At 37.5% G+C, this 19,825-nt stretch overlaps 1 protein-coding gene across 1 annotated transcript in view; it reads left to right on the top strand.

The window, feature by feature from the left end:
• The first annotated feature begins 666 nt into the window (after positions 1-666).
• The window catches only part of ube2e2 (ubiquitin-conjugating enzyme E2E 2), a 43,134-nt gene continuing 23,975 nt past the window's right edge, over positions 667-19,825 (top strand). Inside the window, exons 1-3 of the mRNA XM_088013856.1 lie at positions 667-837; positions 4,134-4,317; positions 5,945-5,995. Coding sequence (XP_087869982.1) covers positions 4,142-4,317; positions 5,945-5,995 — 227 coding nt within the window. The 5' untranslated portion in view covers positions 667-837; positions 4,134-4,141. The remainder of the gene's footprint in view (positions 838-4,133; positions 4,318-5,944; positions 5,996-19,825) is intronic.

Below are 19,825 nucleotides of genomic sequence, written 5' to 3'. Positions count from 1 at the left end.
GATGCCGGCCCTCAAGGACCGACTTTGGACACCTCTGATCTAGAATATCTATAGATATCTTTTTTAATAAAAGTTACATGCTGCAGCTTTAATGTTAATTCAATATTTGGATGCGTGACAAACCACACCAACAGAACCATACCTGTCAATCCCTCCCACCCCCCTGATGATAGATACCCCCTACTCAGCCCTGCTCTTACCACTTACCTGTTAAGGTAGTTTTCTTCTCAACTGAATTCACTCTTCTGAGTGGTTAGATATTTCTCATAGTCTCAAGTCCTAATCTTGACAGGTATAGACAGAACGACTACCATTACAAAAACTACAGGCAGAATATAATTCCAAACCAGCGCAGTAAATTGACGTCACAGAAATTCTACTGCGGGAATCCAAGTGAATGGGGGAAAGCTGATTATAATCAAGCTGTTGGTAATTGTTACAAGAAATATCTCACTAAAGACAAAACTTTTCACTTTTTGTTTAGTCATAATTAATTAAATCTAAATGTATTAATTTCCTTTATTCATTTTTAAGGGGGGGTTTTAAGAAAAGCATCACGATCGATTTGTATTAGGTCTTAATAACCTCACGCGGGCCGCTTCTCTCACCATTTGCAGCCCACGTGCACATACGAGGCGCGCGCGCGCAGATCGGGAGCGCGCGTGGAGGCGGTCCGGGGACTGACTCGCTTCTGCTGTAATCGCTTTCCTGCCGCTGCTACCTCCAGTTAAATAGCAAGGACAACGGGAGCGAGCAGACGGCCGTGTGAGGATATACTTTTCTCGGTACCTTGGGGATTACGACGCCGAATTGCAGCATCGACGGCCAACCGGCGAGGTAAGCTCGACAACCGCCTTTTTTTGGGGGAGTAGATTGAGAAAAAAAGTAGCTAAAAAAAAATCTCCCGTGAAAGAAAAGTGTCGTTTTCCAGTGAAGGAGGAGGAGGGAAGGAGAGGGAGAGGGAGCGAGAGAGGACGGGGGAGGCGGTGGGAAGAGTCTCCCTTTGTGCCGAAGCAGGGTCACCGCTCTCTCGGAGCTCCGCCGCCGCTGACCGTCCGCCGGACAGAAACGCCTCCCTCTATGCGTCGTTTTTATCAATTAGTTATAAAACAAAGCAGGCCTGCTCATCTCTGATCAGCGGCGCAGCCCGCAGCCGTAACCCTACTTTCCGCCTCCTCCCCCCGGCCTCGTAATGTTAGCTAGCTCCCTATAATGTTTACGGTGGCTTTTGTGGATCCGCTCGGCTGCGGTCCCCCTGTCCGACCCCCCATTGTGTGGGCTTTATCCCCGTAAACGTTACGGTGGTGAAGTTAGCTCCCAATTAAAGGGACATTTCTTTGCTTTTAGGGAATCTGATCCCCCCTTTCATTTACTAGATTATCCTGAAGATTCTTTAAATCACCGTTTCTGGCTCGTAAAATGTTTGTAATTTTGGTTAAAACACACGAAAATGTCTATATTACAGCTTTTTTCCTTTTAACAACACATCTTAGACATATAGTTTGTGATGAGTAATTAATTTACTCTATAAACCAGAGTAAAGCTGGGTTTTGTTGGTTTTTGTTTAGACTGTTAGACCTACTTCAATAATGTCCACTTTGAAAACTACAGTATTGTTTTGTTTATTTGCTGAAACTCTAAAGAAAGATTATTATTTTTTGGTCCTGAAATATATCTTAGTTTGCTAATCACTTTATTTAGACTGACCACACCTGGGGTAAGTTGTTTAGAAGTATTCACATACCACTGTAGGCAGGGATGCACGATATTGACACCAACATCGGTATCGGCTGATATTAGGCATTTATTGGTCCGATAAATAAAACTGGGCCAATGTGAACCGATATTTATTTTTATAAATATTGTTTCTGTTTCTGTTGGTTTTTATTTCCTACGGTATTGAAACAGTAGTGAAAATATATAATATCGATTATTGACTATAAGAGCAATATTGATATCGATATCTGGCCAAATTTTCACATGGGTTCATCCCTAATTTTAAATGTGACTTGATTCATGAAACAATATTTCTGCTAGTAAAAACATATAATTGACTTCTTTGTATTATTTTTGCGTTTTGACTACACCTTAGATGAGATCCAGATTGAGAATATTATTTAAACTGGTCAAACCTACATTAATGACAGATTTTTTCAAGCTGAGTTTGATATACCCATTTGTGGAGACACATAATCAGGATTTTAATTGGATTCTTTTAGTCATCTAGATTTGATTCTACTTTAAAACTTTAACAATGGAAAACATTATTCTGTACTGATAGTCTTTTATAGACGGCTTGTCATTTGATAATTGTTTGTTCTGTTTGTTAAAGTACCAAAAACGATGACTTCTATACTTTCTGTTTATATTAAGTCAAATGTGGAAACTGCAGGTTGGTAAAACCAAAACCAGATAAGGTAAAAAACCTTCAACATATGGCGTGGAATGTGTGAAACCTTAGTTTTGGAAGTGGTGCTTCCAAATCACACTCTATAATTGGTGTACAATAATTCATCTGAGGTTTTTGTAGATATTAGAGCGAATTTAAAGTGGTTTAGATTACTTAAAAGCAGTAAAATGTATGCTTACTGGATTCTAGCTAATACTACAGATTTATCTTGAATTTTCTCCTCGTCCTTGTTTCGACCCTCATCTGATTGGTTGTCGTAGCTGACGCCTTTCCATGAACTGCTCTTCAGGGAAAGCAAAGGCAACCTGAAACCTCATTCAGAAGAACTCCTCGCTTATCAGACACCTAATCCATATCTCTCATCTTTTATTACACTACAACCACAACATATTTATGTTGACTTGTCTTTTTTTGCTATAGTGATTGAAGACAAGAGTTTTTCACAAATTGGGGGTCATTAATGATGCATCCGCTTTAATAAAACTCTAACTCATTTATTTAGAAAGTCCGGTTTGTTTTGGAGATGTGAATGCGTAAGAAAACTCTGATGCGGACCAAAAAAGTGAATTCTGGTCCATCTAAAACCCTCGATCTCAGATCATTTGCGGGATCTGGTGCAGTTAGAATGTGTATGTGAATGCAAGCTGACCAGAGACCGCTCCAAAAGCAGGAAGTGAACTACAGCACAAGGCATTCTGGGTAAATGCAACCAAAACAAACGCGAGAGTTTAGTGTTGGCAGGAAGAAATCCTCCAATCAGACGCCACCCCATTTCTGTTTACGTTTCATGAAAAAAGGTTTTTTGTGTCGTCTCCTTTGGTGGTTCTGGGTGCAGCGCCACCAGAGGCGAGGAGGTTAACAGGTTTTTCAAAAGGTTTGGTTTGTTTGACACAGTGTGAAAGCGAACCACACAAGCTGGAAATGTTACAAATGTTGGAATTTTGGTCCCCAGTGGAGCCAAGTCTACCAGACTATCAGGTGTGAAAACACCTTGAGATGATTTGGACAGGTGTGGAGGACGAATAGTGGTTGTGTTGGACAAATGATGTGAAACAGGGAGCTGCCAAAGAGCAGAAAAGGACAGCTAAAGGGAATCATTCCTAAATGTTATTTGCAGTTGCTGAAAAAGCCATTTTATGAGTTTATTCAGATGAAAGATAAAATTGATCTTAAGTGTCTTATTATCCACTGTGTGTGTAAAGAAGACAAATTACAGCAGCAGCAGCAGCAGCTTTGTTTGCCTTAAATCTGGGTCAGTAAAGTCATTCAGTTAGTCGTATCAAGGCTGCTCTTCAGTGTGGCTCATATTTACTTTTTATCCCAATGTTTGCATCTGAAAATACAGTTCGTCTTTATACTTCTTGCAAATCTTTAAAGGTAACCTAGTACGCTTCCCTGGAAAGGTTAGGATATTTTTATGGGTAATAAAAATATGTTGATTACATTTTTTGTACAAAGTAATTGTCAGATGATGAGCTTTTATTCTGCTCAGTTCTGCCTTTTTTGAGCTCCTCTCAGATGAGATGTTTTGGGGCCTCTGTCACTTTACATCCAAATGAGCAGCCGGTGGCCAGGGCCCCCAATTCAGCGCCTGCACTCGCCTGTGAAAAGGGTTGCAAACTGATGTGCAATTATTCAACTGTACATATTTGAAAAGCATTAGTAGAGCCTCCTGGACAACCAACCAGGCCTGTCCATTTTCTTTAAATTTTTGCTTTTTTAGGGCCCACGATGTCCAGCGAAGTGCAGAGACCGGACGACAGCCCCAGCACGAGCGGGGGCAGCTCTGATATCGAACAAAGGGAAACGGTACCGCCTGAGCAGGAGCGAGAGCAGGCACAGCCCAAAAAGAAGGAGACCAAGATCTCAAGTAAAACCGCTGCTAAACTTTCAACTAGTGCCAAGAGGTAAGCCGAGGATCCCCAGAAAACAGAAAACAAACCAACAACCTCGGCATCATCGTTTACACAGGAGCTGTTTTGTGAGACCAAAGCTCTGCCTCCTCGTACCCCGGGGGTGTGAGGTTGCACAAAAAGCCTCCGGTCCCCACAGGCGTTGTTGTTTCAGACGCTGCAGCTCTGAAGTGTCACTGCTGTCATCTGAAAGCGGTATTCCCCATTCCCGTCTGTTTGTTCTTTAATAGATATGCCTCATGCTCCGCAACACTGAACTCCAAGTCCGCCGGTCCTTCCCAAAAAAAAAGGCAGATGAGAGTTATGCAACCATGTGAGCGAAGAGTCTGCTGAGGACATGCAGTCTTTTCTTATAAAAGTGACTGATGCTGCGAGCGTTTTCATTTCCTGTGCTTCTCTTGAAGCTATGAAGCTTGCAGCACAAAAATCATGAAGGTGTTAATGACACTAATGGATAAAAAAGCAGCTTCTGCTCTCACTTGCTCTTTTTTTTGTCTGTAAGAAGTACGACCGCAACTAATGATTCTTAGTGAAAAATTCTCACATTTTATAGGTTTTTCACTTAACCTCTTAAGATTTTTCATAAAGTATTTGAAATATATTAAAATATGCAGATAAACAAAAAGTGTAAGTGGCTTTTTTATTATCTTGTACAGTTTTGACCTAATTGCTGCTCTGAATATGTTGTTTTTCAAGAAATTGACTTTTTTTTGACTGTATACTCCAGCTAACAATTAATTGATTTGTAAATTAGAGACAGGAAAAGTTTGCAATCATGACATAAAAATGTGTAGGAAACCTAGTAACACTTAAGGTCGCAACTAATGATTATTTTAATCATCGATTAATCTATTGATTTTGATGATTAGTTGATTAATGTTTTATACAGTATTAGAAACACATTAGGAAACAAGCAAACAAATCAGTTATTTATAATTAAGTATGAAAATAAACATTTATTGTCTAAAATGCAGTAACACTCTTTTAGTTTACGCTTCATCTTTTAAGAATGCATCTAGAGCTTTAAAAAAATACTTTTTCAGCCCTTTCTGCTTGAAGTAACATTGATGCAGTGTTGAGCTAATCAATCATTTTAATCAATAATTGGATTTCAAAAGGTGCTTAATAGGGAATTTCTTTCTGAATTTGAACCAGCTGAAGCTAAAACTTTAACAATTGAGTTCCGGGTAAAATATATTCACATTTATTTATCTTAAATGCAAAATATTCATGTATCTTTTGTATTTTTTTATCTTAATTACAGCTCTGAGTGTGTTGTTCTTTCAGAAATTGGCCTTTCTTTGAGTCTGTATACTCCAGTTAATGATTAATGTATTACTAAATTAGTTGATGATTATTTCAATGATGGATTAATCCTATTATTTGTGTCGGGCCTTGTAAGAATGTGTTAACGGCACATTTTATTCCTCTGCTTTCCCTGCAGTCAGACAACACTAAGATCACTGATGTATAATTCATCTAAAATCATGAATAAACATAACTCATAACATCTATTTTCATGTTTTCTGTGCTGTGCCTTCAAAAGGCGAGGTTAAAAATACAAAAGGTGCCTTTCTGTGTGTTTGAACCTCACATTGAATGGAAAATCTTTGCTTTCCAGGATCCAGAAGGAGCTGGCAGAAATAACACTAGACCCACCTCCAAACTGCAGGTAAGGAGTTTCTGCTTTTATTTGTGTAAAGCGAAGTGGGAGCACAGAGCAGCTGTAATGGGCGCAGGCAGCAGAAACATGCTCGTTTCATGGCTACGCTGTAATGCTCCTCCTTTTGTCTGGGCTCCTATTCTGCTGCTGTGTGTGTGTGTGTGTGCGTGCGTGTGTGTGTTTGTGTGTGTGTGTGTGTGTGTGTGTGTGCGTGTGCGTGTGTGAGGGGGTAATCTCAGGTGAAAAAGAGCAACTGCAACCCATTCTTGCATTGTTGTTGCTGCACAAAGCAAACAGAAAAAAAACAGGGTTCCGTTGCAGTCTGGAAAAGTCGGTAATGTGTTTTCCAGATCTGGACACATATGGAAAATTATTTGGATTTCTTCTCCGTTTTTCTACAAGGTCTTTTCATCATCTTGTTTATTGGAGATTGAGCGCCGTAGAAATATCTGCTAAAAATTCGCTGCAAGCTTTCAATCAGATAAAAGGATGAAGGTCAAATGTGCTTTTTTGTCCTAATGTGACCCATGTTGAGCTTCTTTACGACAGTCTGATTCTAACCTCTCCACCAAAATAATCTGATCTTTGCCACTTCCATATGTGGATCTACTTCAGATATCTTATTGCTTTCAAGCCATCTGCAGTCTGAATGGTCATTTTATGTGATTGATGCGAGACATGAAACATACGTCTGCACCTGAAGAAGGCAGACGAGGTAAATCCAGATGTAAACAGTGGCTGAAAATTATGACTTTGAAAGAAGTATGGGTCACCACATCACAATCAGGCCTGGTTCTGACTGCACATGCCTTTCTCTACAAAAACCTTTTGCTATTAGTTGTGCTTTATTTTATTAGCTTCCTCCATTAAAATCACACGTGAATAAGTTTGTTCGTGCAATAAGTCCTTAAGAAACATGCCTCACCATCGTCCTCCCACCACTTCCTGCGTCTTTTGTCGTTTCCACCAGTAGTAACATCTGGTTGTTGTTCATGTGACTCATGTGATGGGAAGAAAGTGTTTCCTTTGCAGTTTGGCTCCGTCCATTATTACTTTTGTAAACAAAAAGCTGTTGTGTGACGTGAACCTTCTTCTTTTACGTATGTGGGTTGTTTTGGGGTCATAAATTCTCATTGCAGGCATTCTGAATTATTACACAAAAATATATCACGTTTCAGGAAAAAAATCGGAATTGAGCATCCAGACTTTTTGTGTGAATGTAGCCTAAGGGTTATTTCACACCAGTTGCCCTCATGTCTTCTTTGGAGGTTTCGTGTCGTTACCTTCAGTGGTACTTGGTGCAGCGCCACCACAGGCGAGGAGGGGAACAGGTTTTTCAATCAGTTTGGTTTGTTTGATGCAGTGCAGTGTGAAAGTGAACCACATAAACTGAAAATGTAACAAATGTTGCAACTTTGGTCCCCAATCGAATTGAATCTACAGGGAAATCAGATGTGAAACCATCCAAAGAACTGTAAGTTTTAGTCTGGAAGGGTTGGAAAAACAGTCAGGAACCCCGCGCTTTCTGGGAAGAGAGCTTGGTTTTTACTCAGAGTGTTTTGGTTCAGTGGAAGAAAACAAGCAGCAGTGTGACTTTAAAGCCCAGCTTTGATTCTGGTGTGATTCCACCCCCACCATCACCTCTCTGTGCAGGGACAATGGTTATTGTGTGCGAGCGCCGCGGCTCTGAGCCTTCTGAGGAAGAGCGTCGCTCACGATGTGCATCCCTGTAAAGCCAGGGTTTCCCAGAAACCGGCCTTTATTAACCCAAATAACACAGACTGACACGTCGCCGCTGATTGCAGCTCTGTTTGGCGGAGAACAGTCTCACTCTGCGTCTGCGCTCTGATGGAAAATGGAAGCTGGTCTTTTTTTTTGTCCATCATGGGCACCTGCTTAAAATGATTAAGGAAAACGGCTTTATGTGACTCATCAGGCGGTTTGAAATGACTACACCCTAGACGGCCTTCTTTATTGCCTGAATTAATCACCCCTGCTGGCTCCCGTCGGAACCCCCGCCATCATTAACCATAAACATTGAGCTAACCTTTTCATTTGAGCTCATGGCCCAGTTTTGTTATTCTGCTGACGGCTGGAGGAGACGTTGTTTTCCTCCAGGACTCTAATCTTTATCTTTTCCACCTCCCTAAAAAAAACAGGTAGGCTCACATGAAGGATTTGGCTGGAGGACATAAGTAAGTAATTTGAAAGTAAAATAATCGCCATCGGATATTTCACAGCCGTCGTCTTGGCGGGGGAGCTAGTTGCCCGGGAAACAATTAAGCTTCTTGGGGATTATCCTTTTATTCCTGCGTGTGTTCCCTTTCCTACGCTCTAAAATGACTCCTGGATCTAACAACATGTCTTCTGTGATGTTTCCTCCAATCGATTAATGACTACAGGGGTCAGACGCATAAAAATATCACACGGCACATTTTACACATGCTCACATGAGCGAGCGCGGACCGCAGAGGCCTGTGCGCCACATGCTTGCGGTTAGGTTAGCCTGAAAGGTTATTCATTTCATTTACGGTGACAAATGGAGACGCAATCTGTCCCCCCACCTCCTGCCCTTCCTCGAGTTGCGTTCAAGAGATTCATGCGTTTTCATTGTGCTGTTTTGTAGCATTCTGCCGCCTTGAGACAGAAAGAAAAATCTGTTTCAATTGTTTTTTGGCATTTAGTTATGAAAAATCAACCTGGAACTGAATAACTGCTGCCATCCAATATTTCTAATAACTTGGTAATGGATCTTTTGGGTTGTTGTTGAGTTTTGATCCTTTATTTTTGCAGAATTGTTTTAAATGAGCTTCATTTAAAACAATATAAAACTCCTCTATAGAGAAGTTTTATATTGGTGACAATAAAGGTAAATCTCTTCAGTCTATGCTTTGTGCTCTGAGAGACGTCAAGCTTTATTCTTTAAATTGCACTTTCTGAATCATTTGAAGGGTTTGTTGAAGTTTATATTTATGTTTGACCAACCTGTTTCAGTTTCTTAGTTATTTCTTTATGTTGGCTTTCATGCTCTTAAATGCGCTGACAGCAAAGTTGTGTTGTTTTCAGGGCGGGGTAGTACTTTGCTACATTACTCAATTACATTTACTTGAGTAACTTTTTAAAAAAAAAAAAACTTTTAGGAGTACTTTTACTATGTTGTACTTTTTACTTCTACTTGAGTAATTTTATTGTGAAGTATTTCTGCTCTTGAGTAAATTGAGTAAATAAAGAAGCCGTTAAAACCCAAATGGAAGCATAAAAACATGCAAAATGTGAATCTTGCGTAATGGATCCACTTCTATATTGTTAAACATAGTATTACTTTTAGTTTGTTTAATTTTATCACCTAAAGGATATTACTAGTAACAATGAAGCATTCAAATGGAAACTGAGTTTGTTTTAATGTATCATGGGATTAACTGATTCATTGCGACAGGCCAACTTGTGCTTGAAACCAAAGTTTTAAAAGGGTGTAAATACTTTTTGCATGCTCTGTGCAGGTTCTCTCCTCTGAATTGAGCTGCTCTGGTTTCAGCTTCCTCACACTGTTGATAAAAGCTGTAATAAATGGAGAGTTTTGCTGATGATCTAATTTAAAGCGTGCCAGACAGGAGCTGCCAGCTTCATAAGGGTAATAAAACTCTAATGCCTTTTCATCAGGCCTCTATTTAAAGTCGCTGTGATAACACTTAGCTGCATTTAAAGCCATTATTTACTCATTACATATGCTGCCTGTTTGGATAAACCGAGCACAGTAATGCATTGTGCAACATTTCCAAGCATCAAATGTGTGTAACAAAGTGTGGTGTCACTTACCTTAAAATCACAAGCAGCCGTTTCCACTTGACACCAGGTTTTATCTGCCTCTCTCGGCTTTGTGACGGCTTGCTCGTCACCTTGGCAGTTGTCGCGCATCAGAAGAGCAGGAACACGCCGAAGCCCCGGAGGATTTGACACAGCAATTATTCTCGCTGTCATACACTTCCAAGTGAATTGCACAGGCAGCTTGTGCTTCCTCGCCTGTTGAAGCGTACCAAGCTGCTTTTTAGTGGCTGTTTTTTTTTTTTGCTGGGTGTGCAAATATTGCCTCGATCTTGCAGGAAAATAAACTTTTTATTTGATGCTATAACAGATAAAATGTAGCAGTGTTATCCGTAGGCCTGTTGCAATAAATCAATTAATCGCATGATGAATTAATACAAATTCAGTAATTTTCACTTGCATGATTTGTTGTTTTTCTCTTTTTTTGCTTCAGTCTGATGCTTTGGTTTCAACTATTCCTTTTTGTTGGAAGATTTTTTTTGCTTCATATTTTATTTTATTTGCTGTTTCTGTTTTGCTTGTTTGTGATAATTAAAATGTCTTTCAGTTCCAGTGTTAAATGTTCATTAGAATTTAAAGTTTATTCATTTTTGAGAATGTGTTCTTGCATTATTTAGCCATTCTTACTATATTACTTAAAAATGGTCTCAAAACAACAATATTATCGATTATCACGATAACTTCTGCCTCTTGGCTTTGTGACTGTAATGTATCGTCCAGCACCATTTGTTATTGTGACAGGCCTTGTTATCTCTATTGCTGGATGTATAAAGCTGGTATCCCAGTACGCTAATTTTTTAGTTTTATTCATCAAGACACAATAAAAGTAGTCTGATTTTAATCAGGTTTAAACAGAACATCACCTCTGGTTAAAGCGGACTAAACTGGGAGACTGGATCCTTAAATTCAAACTCTAGATCGTTTATCTAGAAAGTCCGGTTCGTTTGGGGAGATGTGAACGTGTAATCTATCTGGTCCCCTTAAAAACCTCTGTCTCGGTTCGATTGAAGTGAACTCTGGTGCTGTTTAAATTCATATCTGAATGTAGGCGGACAGGAGACCGCTCCAAAAGCAGGAAGTGGACTATACAGAGTGCAGGGCATTCTGGGTAAATACAACCAAAACAAACACGAGAACCTAATGCTAGCGAGTGAAACGGGTTGTGGTCTTTCACCAAAGGCTAAATAAAGTCCTACAGTCGATAAAATCTGACACCTCTCCACTTTTACTTACATTTTATGAAGAATGAAGTTGTGCTCATGTCTTCCTCAGTGGTACTTGGTGCAGCGCCCCCACAGGCAAGGAGGGGAACAGGTTTTTCAATCACTTTTTCATTTGACTTGGTAAACAGTGTAAAATCGCTGGAAATTCGCTTCCACACTGCTTTGTATCAAATGAACCAGTCTAATTGGATAACCTGTTTTTGCTAGTCTTTTTCCCAATTAAGTGAATTCCTTGTTTGATGTTCATCTGCATTCAATCTAAAAGAACAGAGTTATAACAGTTTTGGGTTTTTCATTATTGTTTAGTTTTATTTAGTTGTGACATTTTGTGTGACTAATTCAGATAGTTTTAACTAGTATTTAGAGTTTTTGCTCATTTTTCTTATCAGTTGAATATTGTTTATAGTAGTAGTTTGTTTTTCATTCTTTGGAAAATTTTTAGGTGCAAAATTCAAAAAGGTCAAAGTTTTGTATTGTGATTATGTATAATGAATACTCAACAGAGGATGCAATTAAAAAAGTTAAATTATTGTTGAACAACCAGCCGACTCCGGCGTTTTCTCCCAACTTTTGCTGTTGCCATTTTTCCACCAGGTGGAATATGGAGTAACATAATTTTCCAACAGTGTTCGTATCGGGAAAAACAATCACATCACATCAAAAGGCCAATAAATAGATTGATAAACACAAAGACTAAGGTTATTGTACCTATAACTTCATGAACACATAATGTCGTTCTTCTTAGTTTTTCCCATCACCGTTTTTATTTATTTCAGGTAATGACAATGTTTTCTCAATCATACTTTGCGTTATCTGTTTAGGTTTAGTTGATTATAATAAGCTTGTAAAAGAGGAAATCTGAGGAGCTTCAGGGTTTGAAAACTGGTATTTTGCCTGGAATAAACATCTCAATGAAAACCGGTGTAGACAAATGTTTTGTCTTCTCTCTTCTTTATCTCTCATCTTATCTCTCCGCCATCCTCCCCCTCTCCTCGGTTTGTCATAAAATACACCTTTCCGCCTCCCAGTTTGTTTCCACTATAACCTGCGCCTGTGTGTCGTTTGCTTGTGTTTCTGCAGCGGTGTAAGAGCTCTGCATTCATTACAAGTGAAGCTGATTTGCAGACGCTGACATTCCCAGGCTATGATCCAAACAGACACTTTATTAAAATAGTAGTTAATGGTGATGTACTTTTCTGGTTTGAGCCGTTTCATCTCCCGCCGTGGATGGTCAAACGAACACCCATTATGTCTGCGGAGAGGAGGAAGCAGAGTAATGTTCAGCAGCAGAGATGTGATGGTAAGTGGCAGGTTTTTGGCTCGGATTGTCCGGATTCAAAGCGGAGGGGAAAGGGCATTTCTTAGAGCTGCTTTTGGTCACTGATATTCAACACTGGCAGTAGTGGAATCCCTTCCTCCAGAGATCGAGATTAAATGTTTTCCTCCTGCAGCAACTTGGAAAAATTAAATGCAACGAGGCTGCAATTTGTGCTGCGCTTTGGCAGCAAGTACAGCCCCGTTTCTTTTGTCAGCTCTGGTTGTTGAAAGTAGAGGAAACCAGCAGCTGAAGTGAAAGTAGATAAGGCTGTGGGAAAGTTTACCAGCTAATTTATGTGACTTAATCAGAGAAAAGGTTTGGTTTTGTGATAAAGTCAACCACTAATGGAATTACTATTTTATTTAGATCTGTTTTGCTTTAAAATATAATAAATATTAGTGCATTTTTGGATCAATATTTTAGGAAGGTGTTTATATTTGGTAATAACCAGAGTTGGGTAGTAACTGGTTACATTTACTCAATTACTTGAGTATTTTCTTAATGTACTTTTAGGAGTATTTTTTACTACGCTGTACTTCTTACTCTAGTAAAATTTCTGAATTTTCTACCCACTGAATGAAAACTAAACGCGTTTTAACCAAAAAGCCTCCAGACAGACGCACACCTGTAGGTTTTTGTTGGTTTCATAAGTCTTTTTATTGAAAGGAACTGATTTGGATTTTTTTTCCCCTGATATTTTTGTTACTTATGAGTTTTCATTTTCATTCTTAAAATACCCACATTTCCACTTAAATTTGTAATTTTGTCCATCTGATAAAGTAATTTTAAAATATTAAATAATTGATCGTTTGATCAGTTACTCAGTACTTGATTAGACTTTTTACCAAGTACATTTTTACTTTTACTTGAGTAAGACTTTTGGTTACTCTGCCCACCTTCTGTCATAACGAGACTTTTGATTTAGTGTCAATGTTTTGAAAGTGTTTAAACTTTCCACAAATTCACCCTGATGTCACCATTGAATGTTACATATTTAGCATCTCCATCTGAAGTATATTTTTCTTAGAAGAGCTGGGTTTTCTACTGTTTCTTTGGATCACAGGCTCTCTGTATTGTCAGCTCTGCTTCTGCTTGTTTTTTCTTCCTGTGATGTGAAAACAAGTTGTAACATCGATGAGGTGAAGTTTTAATTTATGAAAGTGTCACTCACTACTTCATCTAAACCTGAGGCAGTGCGGTTGAGGAAATGACACAACTTTCAATCCATGCAGAAATCTGTGCATAAATTGGAATAACAGTTGCTGTATGGATTTTATGACCATATAAATTAGAATAATTTTGTCTTTAAATGTCTTTTCTACTAAACCTGGTTCTTTTAGCAGCATTAGATTCCAGCCAACAATATTTAGCATAATTCCTGCTGCGTTTGTGTCACTTGTTTATGTCAATGGAAGATTCAATGATTTAAAAATAGAAAATTAAAAAACTTGACGTCTTTGTGTTTGAAACCTCAACCACAAAACGTTTTTTACAGGGTTTCCCCCTCATCTGTCATAACTCCTACTCAGTTTTGATGTTTTATGTTGATTCTGGTGCCACTTACTGGTGTGGCAGTAATATTTCAGCCTTTTTATTCGTTTGTGATTGATCCATACAAACACCTCAAATTTAAAAGCAGTAATATATGGACAAAATGTTCCAAAGTTGCTTTTTGTTTCCATGTGTTCTGCTCTCTTATTTCAGTTGAATGTTTTATTTGAGGTGCCATTTTCTAGTGCAACTTTTAGAACCAGGATTAACACCACTCCCCTGTTTTAAACTGGTTTTATTATTGAATAAACCATTTTCCATTAATGTAGTTATAGTACTACTTCAGAGCTCCTTAAAGGTGCTTTTTACTTCAATTTGAGTCTCAACTGCTTCTAAAACCAACAAAGCACTTAAAAAACACTCCACAATTTTTGGCAACAAGTTAATGTGTTTTGGTCTGAAAAATTATCCCTTTTAAAAACCAGCAGAATGCAACGTCACAAATTGGCAGGGGCTGCGGCGTTACCTAGCAACCTCAGCTGAGCCCACCCCGTTACCTGGCAACCCAGACTGGGCTCCAGCACATTTGATCAGCTAGTTTTACCACTGTATGCGCTGTATAATGGCTGCTGGAAAAGACGAGTGTTTTTGCCTTACCATTTAGAAACCACTTGCTGCATTCTTGTTGGTTGTGCAGGAGGCTCTACTTCTGCTTTTCAAAGATGTACAGTTGTATAATAACACATCTGTTTGCAGCCATTTTCACGCATGAGTGTAATTGTTGAGTTGGGGGCGAAGCCAACAGCAGCTTATTTGAATTTAAAGTGACAAGACGAACTGAAACATCTCATTCTGAAAGGAGCTCAAAATAAATAGATCTGACTAAAATCTAATTATCTAAGATGATTTTGTGCAAAAAGGATGGGTTACAGAAATTATTTTCCAACATTTTCGTCTCGATGTGGAAAAAAATATGACTGTTCTTCAAATTTTTGCTCCGCCTGGACCAGATTTTCCTGCTTCTCGCCCAATTTGCTCCCTTAAAAAAATGTTTTTGTCTTTTTTAGCCGTTGTTCCTGGTGAGTCACGTTTTTGTAGCAGCATGACTAATTTCATTAGTTTAATGTGAACAAAATGAACCGGCTTGGTACTTAGCTTGCTGCTCATGACTGATTTGTATCTCATTGAGTTTGTGCTCAGGTTTTCCATTTCATCTGGAACTGTTTGGATTAGGAGCGAATTGTCATTTTCAAAGCTGTTTACATTTGATCCCATGAAGCCTCCTAAATGTGAGGATTTGCTCCCTGATGGTAAACTAAATAATCCTTGAGCCTTTTTCACTTTTGTCTGACATTTTATAGATTACAAGATTAACCAAAAAAGGAAATGCTCACTGATTGTGAAAATAATCCCGTCTTGCAGCGCCGCTTGGTGCTTTGTTTTCGCTCTGGTTGAAGCTTCAGCTGACGTTTTTGTTTGCAGCTTCTCCTTTTGTTTGTTACAAAATACAAAGGTGCTGCCAGGAAAAGTAAAGAATAAAACACAAACTTCTTTGAGTATTTCTCAGGTCCTGATACATGTGGAAAAAGAGAAAATATAGAACTGAAGATGTTTTTTTTCCTAGCATGTCAATTTCCATTTATATATTTAATTTATTGACTCATTAATCTGTTTGCCTGTCGTCCATGCATTCATCTAGTCACTGCTGATCTCTATAAAAATGAGGTTATAGGACAGAGAACACTGTAAATTAGTAGGTTTGCAACTAATGATTATTTTTAGTAATCAATTATTCTGGCGATTAATTGCCTAAAAATTTGGCATGTATTATGGATTTTTCATTTAATTGCATAAGCATTTTTTACAGTGTTAGAAATACATTAAAATATGCAAATAAACAAATCAGTTAATTTTTTTTTTCAATAACAACATTTCATTGATTAAATTGCTATAACAGCATTCTTTTAGTGAATTTGAACTGGGCTAAACCAAAATTAAAAGTTGTGTTTACAAAAGTTTTTTTTTTTTATCTTAAATGTATATATACTTCATATAGTTTTAGCTTAATTACTGCTTTGAAGTTGCTTTTTTTAAGTCTGTGTACACTAGTTAACGATTAATCAGTTACTAAATCAATTAATCAGAGGTTTTATTTGTCAAGTTGTTTTACTTATTTGATGTGATTGTTTGATTTATTTTGATGTTTTTTATGATGTTCAGCATTTTGTTTATTTTTGCTGTTTTAAAAAGGCTTCTAAATAAAGTTGGGTTTACTGAGTTAGTTGACGATTATTTCAATAGTTGATTAATCACGATTAGTCCGATTAATCGTTTCAGCTCTTAGAGACTGGAAAAGTTTGGAATTGTGACATGAAAATGTGTAGCAGTCATTTAGGGTGGGCATTTATCGTATCGCGAGTCATTTAGCGTGAAAAACTCTCAGAAGTTTTTGTTATGATACATTTCTGTTATTGATGTTAAATATAAAAACTGAACTGACAGTATGATCAGAAATGTTTTTTTTTTCTATTTTCTGCAGCTTCTGTTCAATAAACATTAGCAAATTCAGCATAAATATGATTAATTTATTGATAGCAATCACACTTTTTTAAAGTCAGCTTTGTCTTGGGAAAGAATATTTCAAATGTTTTTCAAGAACAATATTTGTTTATGGGGCTACGAATGATGTGCCATGCAGTCACAACCAGAGGTGGGTAAAGTACTCAAAAATTTTAGTCAAGTAAAAGTAGTACTACTTCTACAAATTTTTACAAAAGTAAAAGTAAAAGGTAGCCGTCCAAGAAATTACTCAAGAGTAAAAGAATATTTTGCAAAATGTCGTAAGTACTGAGTAACTGATCAATCATTTAACATTTAAAAAGTATATAATTGGTGGATCAAAATATAAAGCTAAGTGGAAATTTTGGTATTTAGTGACAATAATTTGTATAGGTAACAGAAAATAACAAAATCAGGCAAAGTAATTTTTTTCCAAATCAGTTTCTTTCAATAAAAAACTTATGAAACTTTAACAACCTGCAGGTCTGTGTCTGGTGAATTTTTGGTTAAAACATGTTTGTTTTTTATTCTGTGGGTAGAAAATCCAGAAATTTTACTCGGGTAAAAGTAGAAATTCTTCATAATAAAATTACTCAAGTAAGAGTTCAAAGTACAGCGCAGTAAAAGTAATTTATTTTTTTCAAAAACGTTACTCAGGTAAATGTAATTGAGTAAATATAAATAGTTACTACCCAACTGTGGTCACAGCCATACAGTTACCTAAAAAATTATTTTTTATAAATCATAATCTGTATCGTTACCACAGTAGTATCACAAAATGTCGTGATAAAGTTCCCTAAGGACCATTCGTCGTGAAGATGCACTCGCCTACGCTCTGGCAGATTTCCAGTTGTGATGCAACGCTCTAAGAGTTGCGGCAGCTCAGCTGCATGCTGCAGGCCAACGCATGCTGCGGCCATCGCATGCTAACCGACTCCTAGCGGCGACATGAATATGCATCTCTGATCTTCATCAGGAGAGAAACGAGGGTCTCCTTTGTTGTAGGTTCTGACCTTCAGCTGTGATGGGATCATCTTTGTGTCTGTCATGGCTGCTTATTAGTTTTGTGCACGGCCCTGGGGGGATTATGTGTGAGTGACACAGCCGGCATCGTTTTTCACAGCGTTACCATTAAGCACAGCAGGGGGTGGAGGCCATCAATATTCATGAGGGGGGAGGAAGAGGAGAGTCAGAAATACCTCCTGGTTGTTAAAGGTGATTGCCGTGTTGTCGGAGGCAGAAGCTGCGAAACAAACGTCCGCTTCAAGCCTGGATGTGCAAACATGGGCCAAACTGTAAAACATTTTTTAAATGTTTTTGTTCTTCCATTTGGGTCTCTACTACACTGCAAAAACACAAAATCTTACCAAGTATTTTGTTTTCTAGTGCAAAACCTTGGTACACTTGAAATAAAACAAAACTAACAAACTTTTCATCAAAATATGAGCTTGTTTTAAGTTCCTTAATAGTTGAAATAAAAAATAATTTTAATATATTGGCAGATTATTTCACATTTTCTCCATGTTTTAAATAAAATGATCTGCCATATCATCATATTAAGGAATTGTCTTAAAACAAGCTGCTATGTCTTACTGAACAGTTACTTGTCAGGTATTAGAAAATAGGCAAAAAAATAATATATTTTCTGCTTCTTCTTTTGTTTGGGGGCATGTGATGTTTTAAAAAAATTATTTTATAAGTACTCACTAGATTTAAAAACTACTCGTACATGAATACATACAAAATCACACATTGCATTTAGTACGTCAGAAAGTGCAAAATAGGCAAATAAATAGAAATTTAAACTAATTTGGGTAGCAAATAGTCTGAAATCAGCTACCAAATGTAAATAAAAATATTTAAATACACAAATGAAACAAACTGTTTTGGTTCAACAGAGCAATAGTTTTAAGAAGAAAGCAAACATGATGTGCAAAACTAACAACCTTGTTTTAATAGAAAATTTTCCTTTAAAATGCAAAACTCTTAAATTAAAAAACCCTGCACAAAGCAAAAGCTTGTGTTAGTAATCTGGAACTTTAATTTTAATTTAATCTGTTGCAGACATCAGTGAAGTAATGACTGTCAGTGTTTGATTTTTAGCTTTCATCGTGGCAGACCTATGGATTTGTTGCTTAACTAACACAACAAACACTGATAGACATTTTGCCTGAAATGAAGCTAATTTCTCATATTTTCCATACATTTTTTCATGAATTAAATTAACCATATTCATATCCGACTGACTGAAATTTGACTCAGACCTCGAGTTTCTGTTTCTCCACATCATTTTCAGAAGAAAAGGCCCAATTTTGGTACCTTTTTGTTTGTTTGTGTGCGTCGAACGAATTTCTTCTCCACTAAGCCGTTTTTCTCCTCTCATGCCTTCCTGGATGGAAAATAAACGAATGTTCCCCAACGGAACGAAGCCGAGCCGCCAACAGGAACCTGCGTTTTGATTGATCCACAGTGATTTCCGTTGTGGCAGTGAATGCTGCCCGCCTTGATTCATGCGTGTCATTGAATTCTCTGTGTTCTCGTTTGTGAGGTAGTTTTCCAGCAAACATCGGTCCGCGGCGTTATTGATGAGTCTGTGGAGAAGCGTCACTTTAAGCGCTTCTGGAGCGACTGAATGGCAACCTGAGGCAGATGTGGGAGCAAATATTCGAGTCTTTTGGTAATCCTAATGGATTCTGACTCTTAAAGTCTTAAATCACACTTGAGCTGAAACGATTAATTGTGATTAATCGATTATTCAAATAATCGTCAAGTAATCGTTAACTGGAGTATACAGATTCAAAAAAGATGGAACAAAACACAAACTGTACAAATATATAAACATTTTGCATTTCAGATTAAAAAAGCTTCTTTATCTATAAATATATTCTGTTTTGAACTCTTCAAATGGCACATTTAGCTTCCCTTGATTCATCAATTCTCCTGCTCAGCACCTTTTGTTATCGAGTGGCTCTTCGTTGTATTGATAATTCAAGTAGAAAGAGCTGAAATTGTTAGATATATTAATGTTAGAAGTATTTTTTTTAGCTACAAATGAGCAAGCGTAGACTAAAGGAATACTATTTTATTGCGTTTAAGGAAGTAAAATGCAAAGAAAATAAAAATGTATTTATTTGCATATTTTAATGTATTTCTGGCAGAGCTGCAGCTAAATTATTTTAGTAATTTATTATTCTATGTATTATTCTGATGATTAATCGATTAATTGGATAAAAACATTCTAGAGGTTTTTTATTTAATCTCTTGGTTTTTATATTCAGTATTAGAAATATATTAAAATATGCAAATAAACTATTACATTTCTTTTTCAGATAAGAAAAAAAAACATTTTGTTGCTCACTATGCAATAGCATTTCATTTTTTAGTGCATTTTTGCCAGATGAAGCCAAAAATAGGCCACTTCAGGCG

The sequence above is a fragment of the Poecilia mexicana genome, unplaced genomic scaffold, assembly GCF_051168715.1.
Source record: "Poecilia mexicana isolate PSO_F unplaced genomic scaffold, ASM5116871v1 scaffold_16, whole genome shotgun sequence".
Lineage (NCBI taxonomy): Eukaryota > Metazoa > Chordata > Actinopteri > Cyprinodontiformes > Poeciliidae > Poecilia > Poecilia mexicana.
Note: the sequence above shows the minus strand (reverse complement) of the source record. Positions and strands in the feature narration are given on the sequence as shown.